The following is a 19,972-nucleotide window of genomic DNA, read 5'->3' as shown; positions in this document are numbered from 1 at the left end:
TTTTCCTATCGGATTTTATCAAATCCTATCGGAATTGAAATTCCTATAGGAAGTTCTTGTATTCCAATAGGAAATTTCAAATTACCTATACGAATATTGATTTTCCTATGGAAAAAATTATTTTCCTATAGGAATTTATTTTTGAAAGGTAAATATCTTACCTGACAAGTGAAATATACTGATAACAAAGGTGGTTGTTAACTCTTTAAGCATAATAGAATCATTCATTATTACGAGTGTGGGATAGTGAAATTCCACCGAGGGGACAAGATTCACGGTCTAGGACGAGGCTTTGCCGAGTCCTAGACCGTGAATCTTGGCCCCGAGGTGGAATTTCACAATCCCACACGAGTATATAATGAATGATTATTTTTCTCGCATTATATTACCTTAAAAAATGATGTTTGACAACTTTCTGTTATGACGTTCAAAAGATTACTTTCAGTTTATTCCTCCGCGTGCTTCAAATAGTGCAAGTCAAAATGAGAGCAATCGACAGTTTTTAAATTATAATTATGATAAATTGTAATTAATTAAGCAACACAATTACTTAATGGATAATCTCAATGCACCATTTTGCATTTCCCTACAGCAGACAACGTTTGTTTATGTTTTAAAACGGCATAGTAATACACAGTGTAAGACAGAAAAATCTCACACTGCTGTCTCTCACCGGACAAACCGATCTCACACCGGTGATAATGCGAGAAATGGTCTATCATTTGGCATATTTGAATTATTCGATATATGCAGCTTAAGCGGGTGCAAAAATGCCACCTTGGCACTGTCATAATTATCCAGCACAGTGTTCTATCTATCATTTCATTTTGACAGGTTATCGTTTGGTTAATTTAAATGTCCCATACAAAAGCAACGGGGTTACCGGCATTTGTGGCTTTTATCCGGGTTTCTTGTCACGTGACGGTGATATCCTTCTGTTTTACTGTCCACCAGAAGCTCATGCTACTTCAGTAAAGCTCCAAATCCATTCTAAGCCAGGACAATTAAAGGAACTGAATTTGTGTGAAGTTGAAATTTACAAGAAAAGTTAAATTCAATTATTTTGTAAATCTTGGTTATTTAAATAATTAGTTTAATAATTCTTTTTGTTTTTACTTTTAGTATAGCAGACACAGTGGATACTTTCAGAATTAATTGAAAGAGAAATTGTTCCCAAAATATCACTTTATTTTGTCATATTCACTTCCCCAGTTAGATGTTCATGTGTCAACAAGCAAGAATTTTTGTAGTTCTATGCTTTTTTCATTGATGACAATAATTGAAGGTTTGAATATTTAAAAAAGATATAACTATTTTACGATGTAGTAAAAAGGTCTTATTCTAGTATAAGTGAAACATAAATACTAACTTATTCTACAATTGCAGTATTTGATCGGAAATTAAAAAAAAAATTCTTATTTTTTTTTCATTTTTTAAAGACTTTTTTTCGTTTCGATTATTAACCCAGTTGATTTCTCAGTATTGATTTTGTAGAATTTAATAACACTTTTCGTTCGTTATGATAGAAAAATTAATTGCTTTGGGATTTTATATAACTACATTTTTAAAATAATCGATTTCATTTAAGGAAGGAGAATTTTCTTGTTTTCGACCTGTCAAACGTAAATTTGATTAATTGTTCATTAAATCAAAATGAAAGGAAATTTAAAAAAAAGTATAATTTTATTTCTTTTTTAATATCTTACAACTTGGCATAAAAACAGTAATCAATGTTAAAAATCTAACAAGGACTATTTTTTGGCGGATTATTGGCGTAGAAAAATATCACATGTTTCTCAATCCAAAATTGATGTAGATTAATGAGTTTGTTTTGGCATGGATAAAACAACAGCATTAATGTTGGATTTTTAAACTAATGTGAACTAATGGTATGATACTTAGGTTTAAGAATTTGTTTTTAAAATACATGTAAGATTTGGAGAATAAAAAAGTACGGGTTACAGTGCCGCTATCCATAAAGTTTACAGCTTAAGCCCTATCCTATCCTGTATCTAGTATCCTGTATCCTATATTCTATATCCTGTATCCAGTATTCTATTCTATTTATTGATTCTATTCTATCCATCCTATCCATCCTATCCTATCAGATTAAAAATTGGGAATATTTATTTAAGAAAGCGAAACTGCCAATAAATTTATTAATTGTTCATCAATTTTATAATAGATATACTTTTTTTTAGTTATTTATCGTAAATATGATAATCATAATACTTTTTTTTACGATTGAGCTCGCAAAACGAAATGATGGCGGCATCCCTCGCTCGATGAACATTGGGTATCAGGGGTACTACTAAACAGAGAACTCTAGAGAACTTTAGAGAACTCTAGAGAACTCTAGGGATTTTTTCATATTTTAAGTATTTAGAACCTATTTTTGCATTTTATATGATAAAAAAGTTGTATTTTAGTCGAAATATATATTTAAAATATTTGGATTTAAGTATATATTTATTATTTCACGCAAAACATCTATTTGGGGGAGACTAAATTATTCAAAGGATCTCGACCCCTAGCAGTATACAAGTCCATTAAAATTACTCTTTTTTAAATTCGTTCAACATTTAATACCATTCTTAAAATGGAATTTATTTAAGGTTACTTATATTTTATAATTTGTAGCGTTAGTGTCTTTATTCTCCGTTTGTGATTTGTATTGATTTTAATTAAGATACTGACTTTTTGCTTGTCGTCAACTTCAAATCTTGATAGTTTTACGGCTGAGTGTAATAAAACAACTCTTCTCCATGAATATGCATTTATATATGGACAATCGAAAGAATATCCGAGATCCACTATGACACTAGAAATTGTAAATATTAATTAAGTGATATAAAGGCTTTAAAAATAGTCCATGGATTGCCTTTTCCTTACAGAAGACATGTTTACGATTGTGGTCAAATTCTATATTTCTGTTTTAATTATTTACAATATGCTTTAGGAATGCATTTTTAATGATCAAATGAAATTTAAGAGTCATTCGTAAACGGTAAAAAGAAAGATACATTTTTTCTGGACAATGATAACAACGTATGTAAGTTGTTATATTTATAACAACAGAATATAATCATTGAATTGTGATAGCTTAATATATATTATGTTGTGTTTTTACGTGCATTATTATACCAATGGCTTGAGGTAACCTGTATATAGAAACAAAGTCTAAATGATATTAGATCGGGATCGGAGTTTGACGATCGCGCCGACTAGATTTCCTTCGGGAATTCTCTTTAATTAGTTTAAAATCAACTTTAATGAATTAATGTATGTAGTATAACATGTTACTGAACAGATGCATGCATAATAAAGCAGTTATTAGCCCTTTTAAATAAAAAAAATCCCAGAGTTCTCTAGGGTTCTCTAGAGTTCTTCAGAGTTCTCTGTTTAGTAGGACCATTCATTATCAAAGATGGCGCCGATGCGGTTAGACGTGAAAGCACAAATTCTGATGTGCACCGTTTCCAGACAAGTGATTCATCGATTTTTGAGACACGGGAGCTTAGTGAGAAGAAGGAAACTGGTGACAAACAGTGCACGGAAGATTCTCGCCATTCACAGACGATTTATCCATATGTGGTTAACACAGAACAATGAATTGACAGCTTATGATATCCAGCGAAAACTGAAGGACTTGTTTCGTCTAAGTGTGTCATTATCCTGTGTAAGGAAGGTTAGACGTGAGTTGGGATGGAGCAGCAACACAAGAAAATACTGCCAGCAAATCAGCCACAAAAACAAAAAAGAAGTGTAAAAATAGAACAAAAAAACTATACAAAATACATCTAATCAAATCCAAACATATGCTTGTTCTTAACTTAAAGCAAAAATATGAGGGTTGTCAAAAAAAGTTCGTGGACACGTAATTTCATTCTAAATAACGACGCTATATTTAGAAAAGTATTAAAATATTTTAATATAGACTATAATAATGCATGTGTATAAAAATCAGAACAATGTTCATTCTCATAATGTAGTTATCACTACAAAAACATTGCCTGTACAGGCCGCACGGCCCAGTCTGACGGTTACACGACGTTTTTATAACGTCGTACGTAGCGCGTTGGTTTCTGTTACTTTTCAACGTAGTCACCTTTGCACTGCAAACACTTCCCACACCTTCTTAGCCATGAATCGAACACATCCGAATACCATTTACTGTCGATTTTAGATACAATGGTCCGAGTAGCATATTTAAGTTCATCAGAATTCTCAAATCTTACTCCTCTTAGCTGTGATTTGATGAAAGGAAAAATTGCAAAATCCATCGGAGCAAGATCCGGACTGTATGGCGGGTGTTCAAGAAGATCGTATCCTAGGAGTTCGATTTCCAGACACGTGGAAGTTGCTGTATGTGCTGGTGCATTATCTTGGTGTAGGATGATATTTCCTAGGTCCACAGCCATGGCAGGGCGTTTTTTCTTAATTGCCTTAACTAAGTCGCGGCGTAACACCTGTAATAAATAAAACCAATGTTTCGTTTGGTACACTGTATGTGGCTTTAGAATATGTGAATTTATTCATATATATATATATAGTAATTAAATAAATCAAAATTAAGATTAGAATGTCCGGGTATTAAATTTATGAATTACGATATGCTAAATGTAGCGAAATGGACGTTTTTAAATCTGTAATTACAATTTAAATGTGATGAAATGGGTAGTTCTCTACCTTGGAGTAGTATGCAGCATTCACCGTCTGACCGGAGGGTACAGCGTGGACCAAAATCATTCCGTGCCGATCAGCAAAGAATATGTACATTTGTTTACCCATGGATTTCGCAACCTTTGCCTTTTTCGGTGCTGGTTAACCCCGGTGTTTCCAAATGCTGGATTCTGTTTTTGTTTCTGGATCATAATGATGCAGCCAAGTCTCGTCCGTAGTAATGATTCTGTCAAGCCACTTCTCTCCTCCTCTTTTGAAATTCTGTATGAAAGCCTTACTTGTCTGCATTCGTCTTTTTTGTGCTCATCGGATAAAAGTCTGGGCACCCATCTTGCGCAAAACGACTCATACAGAAGTCTTCAGTGAGGATATTAAAAACCGAAGATTTGCTAACATCACTTATTGACGCGACTTCTCTTAGGTGGCAGGGGACAGTTTTTTTGATACAATTCATTGTAGCGGAACTAGAATTTCCTCAGTTCCCATTCAGCACAAATACCTTTAATTCACTCTTTATAAGGCCAATCACCAATTTCTAAAGAAAATTACTAATCAAAACCTGTAAAATTCTCTACATACTGGTTTTTATGAGATTTTGACCCTTTCATATTTTGCTAATTTTTCATGATTTTTCAGCTTTTTAGACTTCCCCCAGCTAGTTCCCTGCAGAGGGTTGACCTTCCGTACCGCGTGCATGTTGCACTATCACATGTCAGAAACTTACCGGTGTATAGTTTACAATGTCCCATCCACCTACTTTTCGTGTTATTTTACCTCCCTTCTGTAACTTGCAATTTCACTGTGTAAAGTCAGCACAACAGTCATAGCCACAGGTTTCGCATTTTACTTCTGATTCTCATGTACCTAACATAAGGGGCCTACATATTGCATATCAATTTCAACAACAGACACCCCTCTAACTAATGATCATCATTAAAAATCATTTCAGGAATTTTAGCAACACTCATAAGCCTTCAAGTACTGCAACTCTCAATTTTACAAAAATATTGACGGGTACTTTATTCGAAACTGTCCCTTGCTACCTTAACGTCAGACGTCTGTCCTTCATGACAATGTCATGAATGTGGGATTTCGTTATATCGTCACAAAGCAAAGGCCTCTCACTTCTTTCAGCGTCTTTTAAATCGCAAACTCCATCCGAAAATCGTTTGTGCCACTTGTAGACTAGTGATCTTGATATATGTCGATGCCTTTTTGTGTTCTCCATCATTTGTTTCGTTTCGATAGGTGTTTTCCCCGAGTCTTCGCAGAATTTAATGATGGCGCGCTGTTCCATGCGATCCGCCGACGTCGCTTTTTCTGGCGTTTTGAAAGACATGTTCTTGCCGTAAACTCCTTGAAATATCCTCTGCTCAATTAAAAACGGCTTTAAATGACGTATGAAAATGACGTTCACAATTCTGACTACGTCACAGTGGAATATTTTGACGTTTTTACCTGTATTAAAAATACTGTTAATATTCATATCTTAAAACTCAATCTCGAAGTTTGGACAATTTTGACAATGGGCCGTTCGTGCTTTTTGCGACATTTTAATACAGTATAATTTAAGTTTAATTTTAATGAAAACATTCAAAACCACTTTAATCTGATTTGGAATTTTATGACAAATATTTTGGTATACAATATGCATATATAAACCCGTTTAAAATGACAAAAAACGCGATTGTCCACGAACTTTTTGGACAGCCCTCGTATAATGTAAATAACATTGACGATGCCATTAATTGTGTGTTATATGATTGGTATTGATATTGTATTTTTTTCTCTAAATTCTGTACAGTTGTATACAACCCCTGCAGAATGTATAAAAGGATATTAGAGATTGTTTTATAGCTACAAAGTCTTGATGCACTGAGCTAAATATAAACATTAAGGTTAAATATAAACTTAATGGAATAGGGACAATCAATAAATTTATATTATGTCAAATTTTAATTCTTTGGCTAGAATGGAATGGGCATGCAACGCCATTAAGAACAATAACAACTTTAGGAACGATCAGGGATAGAGATGAAGACCAGGAAGCGATCCAGGCCAAAGCATGCATATAAGGTGAGTAGAGAGCTGACACATTACTCCAATATTTATTAATTTGTTTTATTCACAGTTACGTTACTTTTAAAAACTTTTAAGCTTCCAGGCTTAGTAATTGTTAATTCAAAATAAGTATTTTTGATTTTGAAAATAAGTTCAAGCATTATTTTATTGTGAAACCTTAGAACTACAATTTTGAAAAATAAGTAGAAAGCAAGTGAACAAACAAACACTCACATAGCACATATCCATACTGTCAATGATTGATTTGTTAAACTGCTTTGTAATATTTTTAGGTGAATGTCTGGGCAGGGATATCTTACCAAGGGAAAACTCCAATCTGCATCTTTACTGGCATAATGAACTCTGCCCGATACCAACAGATTCTAGAGAGTAACCTGCTTCCATTCGTCAGACACAGAGGGAGATTTCCAGGAGGCTTCAAGTTGTATCAGGTATTTATATACAGAATCTGTTAAAAGGTGAGAGTAGCATGCACAGATCTGGGAGGTCATTCCACCCCCCACCCCCCCCCCCCCTTTCAGTGAAAAAAAAAATCTGGATCAGAGCATGCATAGATCACAAAGGGTGGTGTAAAAATAAATTACCAATAGAATAGATTTGGGAATTTATCTTTCAATTTTACATGCACTAGTCTTAGTCTTTGGTACATGTACGCTTATATAATCCATTTCCTAAGCAGGAAAAAACAGTAACATTGGATATATAAATCTTTATTTATGGTAAATAGTTTAATGGGTAAAAATCTAAGCTATTCTCACTAATCAAGATGTAGAATGTTTGTTCTTTCTTGTTTTGTAATTACCAAAATCATGGTAGATTTTCTGTTATCTGTTGTATAAAAAGGGGCTGTTTTTTTGTATGTTTTTGGGTGATAGAATAGTTAAAACACAAATTATCATTATTTGATTTGTTCTTTCAGGACAATGATTCTAAGCACACCAGCCGTTCAACCAAGGCATGGATGGAGCAGGCAGGAATCATCAACTCAGTGATGAAGACACCAGCCTCTTCTCATGACTTAAACCCCATCGAGAATGTATGGGCTGGTATGAAGACTTTCTTGCAGTCTACCGCAAAACCGAAAACCAAAGAAGAACTTGTTTCTGGCATTCGCTCCTTTTGGAGAACTTTGACAGCAAGGCAGTGTGCCAGATACATAGACCATGTGCATCGTGTGATACCACAGGTTATCATGAACAATGGTGAAGCGACAAACTTTTGATTGTGTGCCAATGTGTGTCGCCTGCTTTTTGTGAGACCAGTTTCTGAACTTCTTAATTACATCATTACTATGATCAGGAATTCTATCTAACAATAACAGTGTAGTATTGTACTTAAATCGGTTAATGTAATTAACTACAAAGTTTACAAGTCTAATCTTAAAACTGGTGAGTTTATTCAACTCAGTAGAAATATATGTACAAGTGGTATTAATTCTCATTGAGTAGTTTGTGTATATGTTTTATTTTATCTGTATTCTTTTGAATTTATTGTTCATATTTCTAGGTTGTTCAGTTTGAATGTCAGATTATCACGTTTAATTTTCGTAGCATTTAATTTAACAGGAATGGATTAGAACTTACTATACAAATGCATATGTATATTTACACATGATCCATCTGAATTTTTATGCATTCTTTTACATGTGCTACATTAAATGAGCTTAACTTTTAAATTGACCTATTAATTTGTAAATAATGAAAATATTGAAGATGGAAGTCAGTATTTGATTAAATTTAAGCATTATTTATGACCATATATAAAGAAAAGACTAAACTTTCTTTCCTTTTTCGAAATGAAAATATCAGTTCTCATATATTTTAAAAATCTAATTTTACAGTATTTTTTTTTCTTGTTATCTTTGTCTGTGGTCAAAAATAAAGCTAAAATTTTCTCAATATCTGATGATATTTTCCTTTGGTAGATGTACCTTCGATGAAACATGTAAGTGAAATAGAAAACTGAATAAAACTAGTTTATTATGAACTCAATATAATAATTAAACTAATTGATGACACAGTAATCAAATTAATAAGAATTATTATAGGTATATATACGTATGATCACAGCTAAAACTATGCAACAGTCATCAAAACATTTTCACTCCAATATAACTGATACGTCACTTTTATCAATGTCTTTTATCAAACACAACAATGTACAAACTTGAGCATTTTTCACCAATTAATCACCAAGGTACGATGGCCGATATGGGCCGGACAAAAAGAAACCATGAGATGTGTTTGATTTGCCGGTAATTCCTGAAATGCCGGCAAAAAGTAACCACGAGTTGTGTTTGATTTGCCGGCAATTCTTAGATGCCGGCAAATCTTAAATGTGGGCAAATCTTATATTTAATGTTTAATTAAAATACCAGAAGATTGAGGTCACAAAAGTCAAGTTATCTTAATTGGTCGTAAGGGTTGAAAAGAAGCAAAGTATGAGGAGAAGTAAGGGGGGAATTGCGCACCGGCAATGTTGAGGGCCTTTCGAAACTTATTTATCACGGCAAATATAGAGATGACGGCTTTATTCTATTTAATGGAAGCCCGGATGAATTTAAAGAATTTTTTGACATAGGGAACTCTTGTCATAAATATCTGAGATTTACTTATGAATTATCTCACACCAGTCAATTTCTTAGACACGACCATATACAAGAAAACAAGATTCTCAGATAGCCAGCGATTAGACATTCGCTCATATATCAAACCTACTAACAGCTTCCAATACCTGCACAGACAAAGTGCTCATAGCTCATCAGTTTTCAAGGGCCTAATTAAAGGACCAGACATCTGAGAAATACTAGTGATCAAGCTGTATTACAAAGTATTTTTAAAGACTTTAAAACTCATCTAAAAAAAAGAGATTAAAAACAATCAGAAATTGAACCTATTATGCAAGAAACTATTTCAGCAAATAGAATTAATCTTCTAAAAAAATAAAAGAAGAAAACAATGAAAAGGCTGTATCTAATGTTTTGGTGACCAAATTTGTATAAAAGTATTAAGGAAACGACTTATGAAATACCTGGATAACATACAACATGACGAAGTATGCAAAAATTATTCACAACACCTCCTATGGTTGCATACAGTAAACACAAAAATATAGGTGATCTTATCATTAGATCCAAATTAAAACCAAATGAATTTCAGAGAGATTAATTGATTTATGTATAAGGTGAGCTCCTGACGAGGTGGGCCTTATTACAAATTTGAAATGTCACATGTGCTATTAATACCGCCAAAACGCTCTTAATTAGTTATGATATATAAGCAATTGACCAAATGCTTCATTAAGAATGTCGGGTTCCAATGAGTTTAAGACATGTCTGGATGTTATGATGCCGTCTTTTTTTTTAATTTGCTCTTGTGTTCTGTTTGATGTCATTAATAATGCACGTTGCAAGTAAAACTGCCATGTTTTTTGTCAAACCCTTTTGTCAATTAAGATAACGAGACTTTTTGACCTCTATATCCTCTGGTATTTTAATTGAACAATAAGTAAGATTTGACCACGTTTGAGATTTGCCGGCATCTAAGAATTACCGGCAAATCAAATATAACTCGTGGTTACTTTTTGCCGGCATTTCAGGAATTGCCGGCAAATCAAACACAACTCGTGGTTACTTTTTGTCCGGCCCATATCGGCCATCGTACCAAGGAGTTTATTTACACACTCTGTTCACTGCTTTTGTTCTTCTTGGAAATGGTAAGTCCATTGTTGACAGACGTAACGGCCTTCATAAGTCCATCGAATCGCCTGTCAAAGTTTTCCACACACAAGTGAACTAGGCTGTGTCTTCTTCTTGGCGACATCCTCCTTTTCCCTTACTTCCCCATGAAGTTCATTTTCTGACCCATTTCTTCCTCCTTGAATAACACTTTCGTCATGGTCCAAAGGAAGTTTCCAGCAGAACATGCCTCCATCCTAGCCTTGTGTTGGATAGCCTTGTTGACCACAAATTCACACTTTCTAGGGACGATATCTTCAGGAGAGTTCACCTCAATGATCGTTGCAGTCGGAGGGCAATGCAGTACAATCATGCTGTTGATGACACTGAAGTCATAGGGCGCAACATGTGAACAGCTGTCGATGGGTCGGTCCACAGGAACAATCCTAATGGGCTGGGCCGGTGGGTCTTGAGCTCGAACAATCTGTCTTGAATTTTCCCTCGGAGAGTTTTCAGAGGCAGGCTCTTTAACTACATCCTCTTCATCAGGTGTCTCTGCAAACAGCTCATTTGGACGTGGAGATCCACCGCAGTTTTCTTTGTCAAACAGACGACTTTCGGTGATGAAGGTTACCTCAGGAGTTGTCCTTAGTGGTGTTGTTAGATGACGCAGATAGTCACTAAGACAGCTGATTTCCTGTAGTGGCTGACTCTCTAGAATTTCCAGAACTCTTCCAGGTTTTCGGTTGATTTCATCCTGGTGTCTTGCAATAGTGTCCAATGTACACTGAGTTAACTCCAGCGATGGTGATGGGTGGTTGGACCAAACATTTATCTTTGAACGGGACAGGTTTCCACTGGTTGCTCTCTTGTAAGCCTCCTTTATTTCCTTATCATCTTTCAGCACTACAACTGAATCTGTCATAGCTGGCTTTCTGCTGAGAAAAGTTGTTCACTTGATGTTCCAGAACATCCACTTGATCGGGGGTGAGGTCCTCATAGAAGCATGGCTGTCTGTTTGAAGATGCTGAGTCATCAGAGGAAGCTCTTTCGCCTTGAAAAAGGATTTGGAATGGTCGTCAATCATTCTGTAAAAGAGGGGATAAAAGTTAATATGCATTTTCTTAAGAGTTTGATAGGGTCCAATTAAAAAAATCCAGTTGAACAGTTATTTCTTCTGTTTATATGTGGCAACCAAATCTAGTGCCAATTCAAAATTATGTCATTATTTTTATCTTAATTTATAATGAACTATCAGACTAGCACATAATTTCAAAGTGTACGTGTTGCTTGCAAGTGACAGATAGAGTATAAACAAATACAGTTTTAGAAAGTTATCATTGTAATAAAGAATTTCTGTTTACTACTCCATTATATTATAAAATACCGGTAGTGCCTTGGGAGCTTAAGGCTTATTGCCCCTTGATTTGGAAGGTATGGCAGTGTCTTCTGATGGTAGTCTAGACAGTACCTAAAGCAGAGAAAACAGTTTTTAATAATATTGGCTAGGTCAAATTAAAACAAACTATCTCTGAGCTAATGCTCATTAGTGATACCCCCACTCTGATGTGAATATACAAGATAAGCAATGTCAACATTTTTAAAACACAAAGATGACATCTCATTATTTTGTAAAAAAATAAAAATCTCATCATATAGCATACATAAGCAAATAGTGTGTTAAAATTTCAAGAATCTGAAATAAATCGTTGTTGAGTAATTTCAGACCAAAATATGATTGACAATTTAGGCTAAAATTACATGGAGTTGTCATTTAACAGGAAGATGATGTCAAATTTTTTTTAAAGATGTGAAATTTCAATATCTCCGATAAATTTTTCCTCAGAAACATGTCACAGAAATTTATTATATGGACAGAGAGACAGAAAGGGTAAAACTAATGTCCCTCTTTAGAGCAGAGGTATCAATTTTCTGTTCCTTTAATTTTTTAGCACGCATAAAAACTCTGAATAAAAATGATTGGAAATAATTTCTGATATATGAAATAATGGAACAAATACATAGCAGTTAATCGGCTTAAGAATTCACAGGCGTCGGAACCAATCAAACATTGCGTACCCTTAATTCACAGGTGCACAGAGGGAAGATTGGGGTGACAGGGGGCTTACAGCGGCTGACACCATGTGATCCTAACTACTGTATACCACCACCACAGGTGTTACTCCCTGGTTGTGACTTCTTTTACATTAATCAGCTGTTATTAATTAACTTGATTAATTCAGTAATATGTTTTACTTTCATAGATACTGTTAATATGGATAATTTGATATAGTAATTTTATATAATTCAAAAATGTTAGATATATTGAAACAAGTAACTAATTTTCAATAAACAATAAACTAAATCAATCAATCAGTAAGTTAAAATATATTAAAGTATATGGAATATTTTTGTCTTAACATTTTTTATAAAGCATACCGCTTTTGTAGATAATGAACATTTTTATGTATATAAGGCTAATCAGACTGCTAATCAATTGTATTTGACCGACTGTAAAATGAAAAAAAAACTTGGATAAGATCAGGATCAAAGAGAGAACTGAGATTCAATTAAATTTGAATTCCTTTACAGTACAGAGAAAGATATGAACTATTTATATGGCCCTAAATCAAAAAAAATATACTTGATGAGTTTTTAAGTATGTTTTCAGATAGAAATATAATTTCAAAACTCTTAAAATGAAACCAATTTCCTCCATTGTAATTTAAGACCCCATACCAAGATGTACTGAACAATACATATACAGTATGGGAGTCGGAGTTTCTTTAGCTCTATATTAACTATAAATTGATTATTCTATGACTTCTAGAATATATAAGTAATATGAAATAATGTGATCAAATTTGTTGTTTGAAACAGCATATTCATAGGCAAACAATAGCAATTCCAGTGTAAGCAGGTTTTAAATCTACATAATATGTTTTTAAATATGCTATTACCATTACAGTTATACACAATCATGCTTATAGTTATAATGCTATAAATATGAAGAAGTCAGACATATCAGATGGTATTTATTTCCATTCATGTGCGTTAGAATATTTCTCGGGATTTGGGTTGGGGGCTGGGGATGCCCTCGGGATGAATTGTTTGCCTCTCGGTCTTGGTGCCTAGGCCTCAACTTTAGTATGTGAATTCAATGAGTTTGAATTTTCGAGGGAGGGTCCGAAAACCTCTGTGCTCCTCTATATTGTTGCCTGCTGTCAAATGTGTGTAATGAAGCTTGTCGTACATCTAAAACTGCTTCGTTTTAGGTTCCATGTGAAGTTTTTAAAACAATAAAATCATATACAAATCAAATAGGGTTTATACAGATCTGCAACTTGATTTGATCAATACTTGTATTACATGTATCAGCCAATTTTCATCAGATTGTGATGGTCTGCCTTGGATAACTGCATGCACTTAGATGTTTTGTAGAGATGATTCATGAGCATGACCTTGTCAAAATTTTAAGGCATGGTATTATTGATAGTTTTCATATTTAAAAAACCACAACTTATTCATTAGTTAGTCTGATTTGGACCACAGACAGCTGTTCTAACTTAGTATTAAATGTTTCCTGTGTACAATAAAGAATGTGACCAGTATTAGGATAATAATCAAGTAATAATAGTGTTGACCCCCTCGCTTGTGTACCAGGGTTCTTCGATTGCACACATGGACACGTATCGTAGAGCATCGGCAGAGGTTGTAATGTACATGCACAGTTTAGTTCTGAAGATTAATAGAACAGAAAACAATAGAAATATATAAAACGGACTGAAAGGGGTTGTTAAATTGTTTTTTTTTCCAACGATAGATCTACTCATGCCCTGACTAATAGAACGGTAAACATGTTAAAAAGAATAATAAGCTCTCGATTTACTTACTTTCTCCGGTCCAATCCTCATAATACAGGCTTTTTTAATGGTCCATGCATGTGTAAATCCCAAAAAGGCACACTCTGTTATACGATGAACATCAGGATGTCAAAGATGCTTGGTTATAAATACATAAATATCGTAAAAACAACCAAGAATCACAAAAGCTCGAGAGTATTCGAGCTACATCGTGCTTCGATTACAAGTTTCCGGTTAGACGGTTTATTAGTTCGTAGATAGGATTTTCTGCTCGCAATTCGCTAAGATGACCAATTTTATTTATATACAACCTTAAAAATACCTATTTTGTATAAATTAAAACCTATTAATAATTAATTAGTCATTTCTTTTTGTTAAAATAATCCTCAAAATTACAAAAACCGTTCTTTAATTTGATTGGTTGATGGATGCAGGATAGAATGGATAGGATGGATAGGATAGAAAGCGTTTCTATTCTATCATGTATTCTCTATCCTGTATCCTATATCCTGTATCCAGCATCCTATCCTATTCTATCCAGTGTAAACTTTATGGATAGCGGCACTGTAAGATTTGAAGAATAAAAAACTACGGGTTACTTGCTATTAATGACAGGCGTTAAACGGATAAACAGTATTACATGTAATATTGATCTGAGGAAGTTTCACTTTTCCTTCTTTTTTTTTAATAACATGTATTTAATTCAATACATCGTAAATATTATGCCACGTGTGCTGACTTGATATATTTTCTTTTAGATTTCTTTTTCTTTTTTCACAAATGTTAGATAAAAATTGTATAATACAGACCAAAATTCTGAGCCAGCGATATTATTACAAAGAAAAAAGCTACACTATTGACCTGACGAAGTTTCACCCATGATTAAATTACGTATTTTTAATTCAATCAATTCTAAATAGTACGGAACGCGTGCTGACTTGATCTATTTTTATAGATTCAACAACAATTCTTTTAATTTTTTTTTTTTTACAAATGTTAGATAAAAATTGCATAATACAGACCAAAATTCTGAGCCAGCGATGTTATTACAAACAAACAAGCTACACGTAGATAATTGATCCACTTTCCCGTTTTCATAAATTGGTGGTGACATTTATATTCGTTCATAAAAAAAAAACCCTCCGTTATCATAAAAAGGAGTCATAAAAATTCAAACCCCTTCTCACGACGCGCATCCTCAATTTGTTCGAGGAAGGATCCAATTGACATTTATATTACGTAAAATATCAAAATCAGCAGTAAGTTATTTAAGCTAAATGGATAATGTTCAACAATTTACACGTTTAACTTGATTTCGAGAATATATAAAAGGAAATGAAGTTCGAACTTTAAACGACGGCAAAAATGGAACTCATAAGGTCCTGTTTTTATTTAGGCGTATTTGTCTACTTTGGAGCGCAAGGTTTTACATTTGGTGATCACCTTAGGATAAGGACAGTTCAGAGAAATGAAGGTATGTAATCAAAATAGAGGGATTTCAATGAAATGTCAGTTCATCAAGATATGATATTTCTTAAAATATGTTTATTGATTATAAAAATATATTGTACCCTTCGATGTTCAGATAATGCACGTATATGATTAAACCATTACAACTTTTACTTATAATTCATGGTTATTACGGCACCATAGAATGCAAACAAAACATTTTCTTTTAAATCAAAGAACCCGCTTTGTTAACTATGTATATCTGTATCTTTCTTTGAATTCTGATTTTTTGAAAATCCGGCTTTTTTTTGTTCACGACAATTTCTTTCGTATTTTTTTTTTACAAAATACTAGTAAACTGTTAAGTTTCAATTAATATTTGTTCGAAACTCTTTAATAAAGGCATCAAATAATCTTGTTTTGCCAATACATTCAATAATCATCTTTTTACTCGTTTCACTCAATAGGTCAAGACAACTGTCCGACGTTAGAGCGGATGAGAGCTTGTATGGACGGAGAGGTAGGCGATCTACCTTTCAAGAATACATCCGATGGAACATACGAATTCGCCGAAAATTTGTTTTCTCGTGTGTGCAGGTAAACAAAGCAATATTTTTATCTGAAAACTATGGTATGATGGTATTGTGACGTCGTTTCAAGTTAATATAACTACAGTAACTTTTTTAATTTGTTTGTGCATCCCATCTATGCCTTTCATTCACGAAATAAAAGCTAAACTGCTGTGAAATGTCACTAACATAATACTCAATTATCTCTTTTCACAATTCACACATAGTCAAAGTTCATCGTTCATAACATTTAACATATTTGCAAATGTGAATAATACTGTTTTATGTTTATTGTGTTTATTTGCTTCTGACAAAAATTGATGCTATATGATATAGTGACAAATGTATGGTATATGATTTAGTAAAAAATTGATTGTATATTGTTCAGTGACAAATTAAGGGTATATAATTCAGTGAAAAATTGATAAAAAGTTTATACTAAATACTCATAGATGAGTTGATACTAGATTATTCAGAGACAAGTTAATACAGAAATATCAAACTCAAGGTTTTTAAGCCAGGAACCCTCAAAATAATTGTAGCTACAATAAGTTAGTTATGTTGATCAAAGCCTTAGCAGCAAACAAAAGAAATTTTTGGACGAAAAGAATATGTTTTCAAGGTTACTAGTGTAGAAATTCAATGTAAGTTAAAATATCTCTTTTCTCTTTAATATTGGCTGGTCAGAGAGTTAGGAATTAATAAATCACAATAATTTTTTTTTTAATTTTTAGTATATATACTGAATTAAGTAAATGCTACAAAAGCTTTGGATCCCCGGACTGCGATCATCCTCTGCCCACCTTTGTGACGAAGTCAAGTGATCTGGCAAATTTGGTTTGTCGTAATAAAGACAGTAAGCTTGCATTTTATAAATAAAAAATGTGAAAACGTTAAATGGCAATATAGAACTTCTTATATATAGATCTAATCTAAAGCAAAACCTTTAAAGTGGCATGGTCATAATTTGAGCTGAAACTTTTCATATTGTATTTCATTTCTTTATTACTCAGTGAAAATAATTATCACAATAAATAGTTAAATTGATCATATATAAGTTGATATATCTTATAACAATATGTAGGGTTACCAACACTTTTGTATGTAAACGTTTATATATTTTCTATTCGACTTGTTCGGGACCAGCATCGGGTACCCAAACCACCAACTGTTATTATGTATCGTTGTACATAAAATGTTAAATTTTTTTTTGAAATAATAATTTTGCCAATTATGCCCAGGGACTTGTACATTGTTTATCCTAATTTTCACAAGAATATGTTACTTTAAGATGAAAAAAAAGATATGGGTTGTCTCAATAATTTCCTCGTTCTTAAATTATTTTTAATTACTCAGCACAATGCTTAATTGTCTGTGTTTCTTTTTTAATATTCAAACAAAAGTTGATTTATAACCAAGAACATAGATCCAGTTGTTTGTTTAGTCCTTGCCGAGTTTAGTTAATATTGATTCATTAAATTTGTTCTACATCCAGTATAAAAACACAAACTTACATCTCATTTTAACGGTATGTGCCATTTTTCCTCCTTTATATTTAACACATTTTACATTTTAAATTATGTAACGGCTTTTGCATCAACATCATATAGCTGTCATGAAACACACACACATTGGTATAGTTGATGAACTGAGCAAATGTTGACAAACTTTATTTTTTTACTCATCAGAGTGGACTACGCTGTTAGGATGTATGAATAAGAGGACTTTTCAATCTGCAGTTACAACCTTTGCATACTCAGAAATCCAACAAGTCAACGCTGAAAACATATGCTCGTACGTTCAGATTACATAAAGTTTAACTATTTTAAAGGGGCTCTGATGGTAAAAAAAAATAACTTTTTACAAAAGAGAATTCTAAAGACAAAAATTATACATGTATATACGAAAAACAGTATCATTTTACAGTGTTTTTGTCATTTACATCTATCTTTGCTGGCTTCTTAACCTTTTTTCATCATTTGTCATCAACAAAGTAACGAAAATGGTAATTAAAAACTAACTTTGTGAACTTCTCAATCATTCTTCAACATCGCATGCCTTTTTCGCTAGCTTTCTTTCCTATTCGTTTTCTCGTCGCATTATTCCGTGTTTAATAACAAGAGGCCCACATGCCACATCGCTCACCGGAACAACAGTGCCTTGTAACATTTTATTTTGTAGCATATATGCTATTTCTATTGACAATTTAGAATCTACGCTGTTTGAGGATCATTGCAGAGTAGTCACACAAACTGTAGCAAAGACGTTTTCAATAGATATCTCTATGTTAAACTTTGTCCCCGTCGCGGGACCCCAGTATTAGTCCGATAGTTACAGCTTTATCAATTTAGAATCTTCATTATTTAATGATGCTTGCATAGTTACATTATGTACCTCACAACGTTAAACAATGTAGTTCTTCAGAAGATTTTTAAACAGTTTTTATGCTAAACTTTGAACCTTTCTGGATCCCTAGTATCAAATCGAGGGTCGCAGCTTAAATAATTTAGAATTTGGGCTATCTGAGGATGCTTAAATAGTAATCTGACAAATTGAAGCTATGTGATTCTCCAAGATTTTAAAATATTTTCCATATATTCTTTTATGACTTCTACGTTAAATTCTGAACCCATCTTTGGTCTTTAGTATTAGTCCAGGGATCGCTATTTCTTTTTAAATAATTTAAAATTTACATTATCCAAGGTTGCATAGTTTTTCCACTGAACCTTCGTTTCAGTTGTGAACGTTCGGTTCAGGTGAACTAACAAGGGCTAGCTCTGCTCTTTTTATATTGGTTTGGGTTGATTCAGTTGAAATGTCAAGCTACATAATAAAATGCGTCAATTGGTTCCCTGTAAATTATCTTTACAAGGCTAATTTTTTTTTGGTTTTTTTTTTTAACAAATAAGCCCAAATAATTATTTTTATTCTTTAAATCATTGCATATGACATTCGTGCGAGCATATGAAGATAGCGAGCTTTGTTTTAAAAAGTACACAATTTGTGACAGCATTTTTCTTTCTCTCCTTTTTTTTTGGAAAAGAAAATCAAATATATCAATTTGGGAATATTTGTTTTATTATTTCAAGCGGTGGAACTTAGAAGATGCATTTGATTCTTTCTGTTACATATGTCGTAAAAGCGCAATGAATAACTGATAATATTTTTGTTTATCAAGGGCTGTAAATAAAAAACTAAATGCATTCCTGCAATCTACGCGTACAGCTTGTGGAGAGGAAGACTATACAACGATAAAGACGGCGCTAAGCAGAGATGTCTTCGTCATCGTTGGTTCATTTGGGTTCCCGCGTTACCCCGAGCAATGTGACCTTCAAGTTGACGAGACACCTTCGTCTGCTCTGTAAAGATTCCGAAGCTGATCCATGATGAAACTAATTTCATGAACAACAACCGACTGAATTGAATCTTAAATAAATATCACATCAATTAATTGGTTCTGGGTTTTTTTCTTCAATTTAAAAAAAATATTTTCGTTGTCTGTTTTTTTTCCCCATTGTAGTTGAGCTTTTTAACGAGAGAGTGTCAATGAGACCGATTTGATCTTGGCCTTTCTCTGACAATTCACATGCACAGCTGTACATTGCATTCATCTAAACCCGGCGTGGAGAATCAAACTAAAACGAACATAG

At 33.3% G+C, this 19,972-nt stretch overlaps 2 protein-coding genes across 2 annotated transcripts; one reads left to right on the top strand and one right to left on the bottom strand.

The window, feature by feature from the left end:
• Positions 1–10,433: 10,433 nt before the first annotated feature.
• On the bottom strand, positions 10,434–14,868 carry LOC136272294 (uncharacterized). The gene is made up of 3 exons (XM_066073667.1): positions 14,335–14,868; positions 11,829–11,912; positions 10,434–11,529 (listed from the first exon to the last, which is right to left on the bottom strand). The coding sequence occupies exon 3, from the start codon at positions 11,364–11,366 to the stop codon at positions 10,599–10,601; it is 768 nt and encodes a 255-aa protein (XP_065929739.1). The 5' UTR covers positions 11,367–11,529; positions 11,829–11,912; positions 14,335–14,868; the 3' UTR covers positions 10,434–10,598.
• Positions 14,869–15,622: 754 nt separating this feature from the next.
• Positions 15,623–19,773, top strand: LOC105324742 (uncharacterized). The gene is made up of 5 exons (XM_066074044.1): positions 15,623–15,778; positions 16,221–16,350; positions 17,057–17,178; positions 18,011–18,116; positions 19,501–19,773. Exons 1-5 carry the CDS (start codon positions 15,670–15,672, stop codon positions 19,685–19,687), a joined length of 654 nt encoding a protein of 217 aa, XP_065930116.1. The 5' UTR covers positions 15,623–15,669; the 3' UTR covers positions 19,688–19,773.
• The last annotated feature ends 199 nt before the right edge of the window (positions 19,774–19,972 follow it).

This window comes from Magallana gigas, chromosome 10, assembly GCF_963853765.1.
Source record: "Magallana gigas chromosome 10, xbMagGiga1.1, whole genome shotgun sequence".
NCBI classification, from domain to species: Eukaryota; Metazoa; Mollusca; class Bivalvia; order Ostreida; family Ostreidae; genus Magallana; species Magallana gigas.
This window is presented reverse-complemented; position numbering and strand designations above follow the sequence as displayed.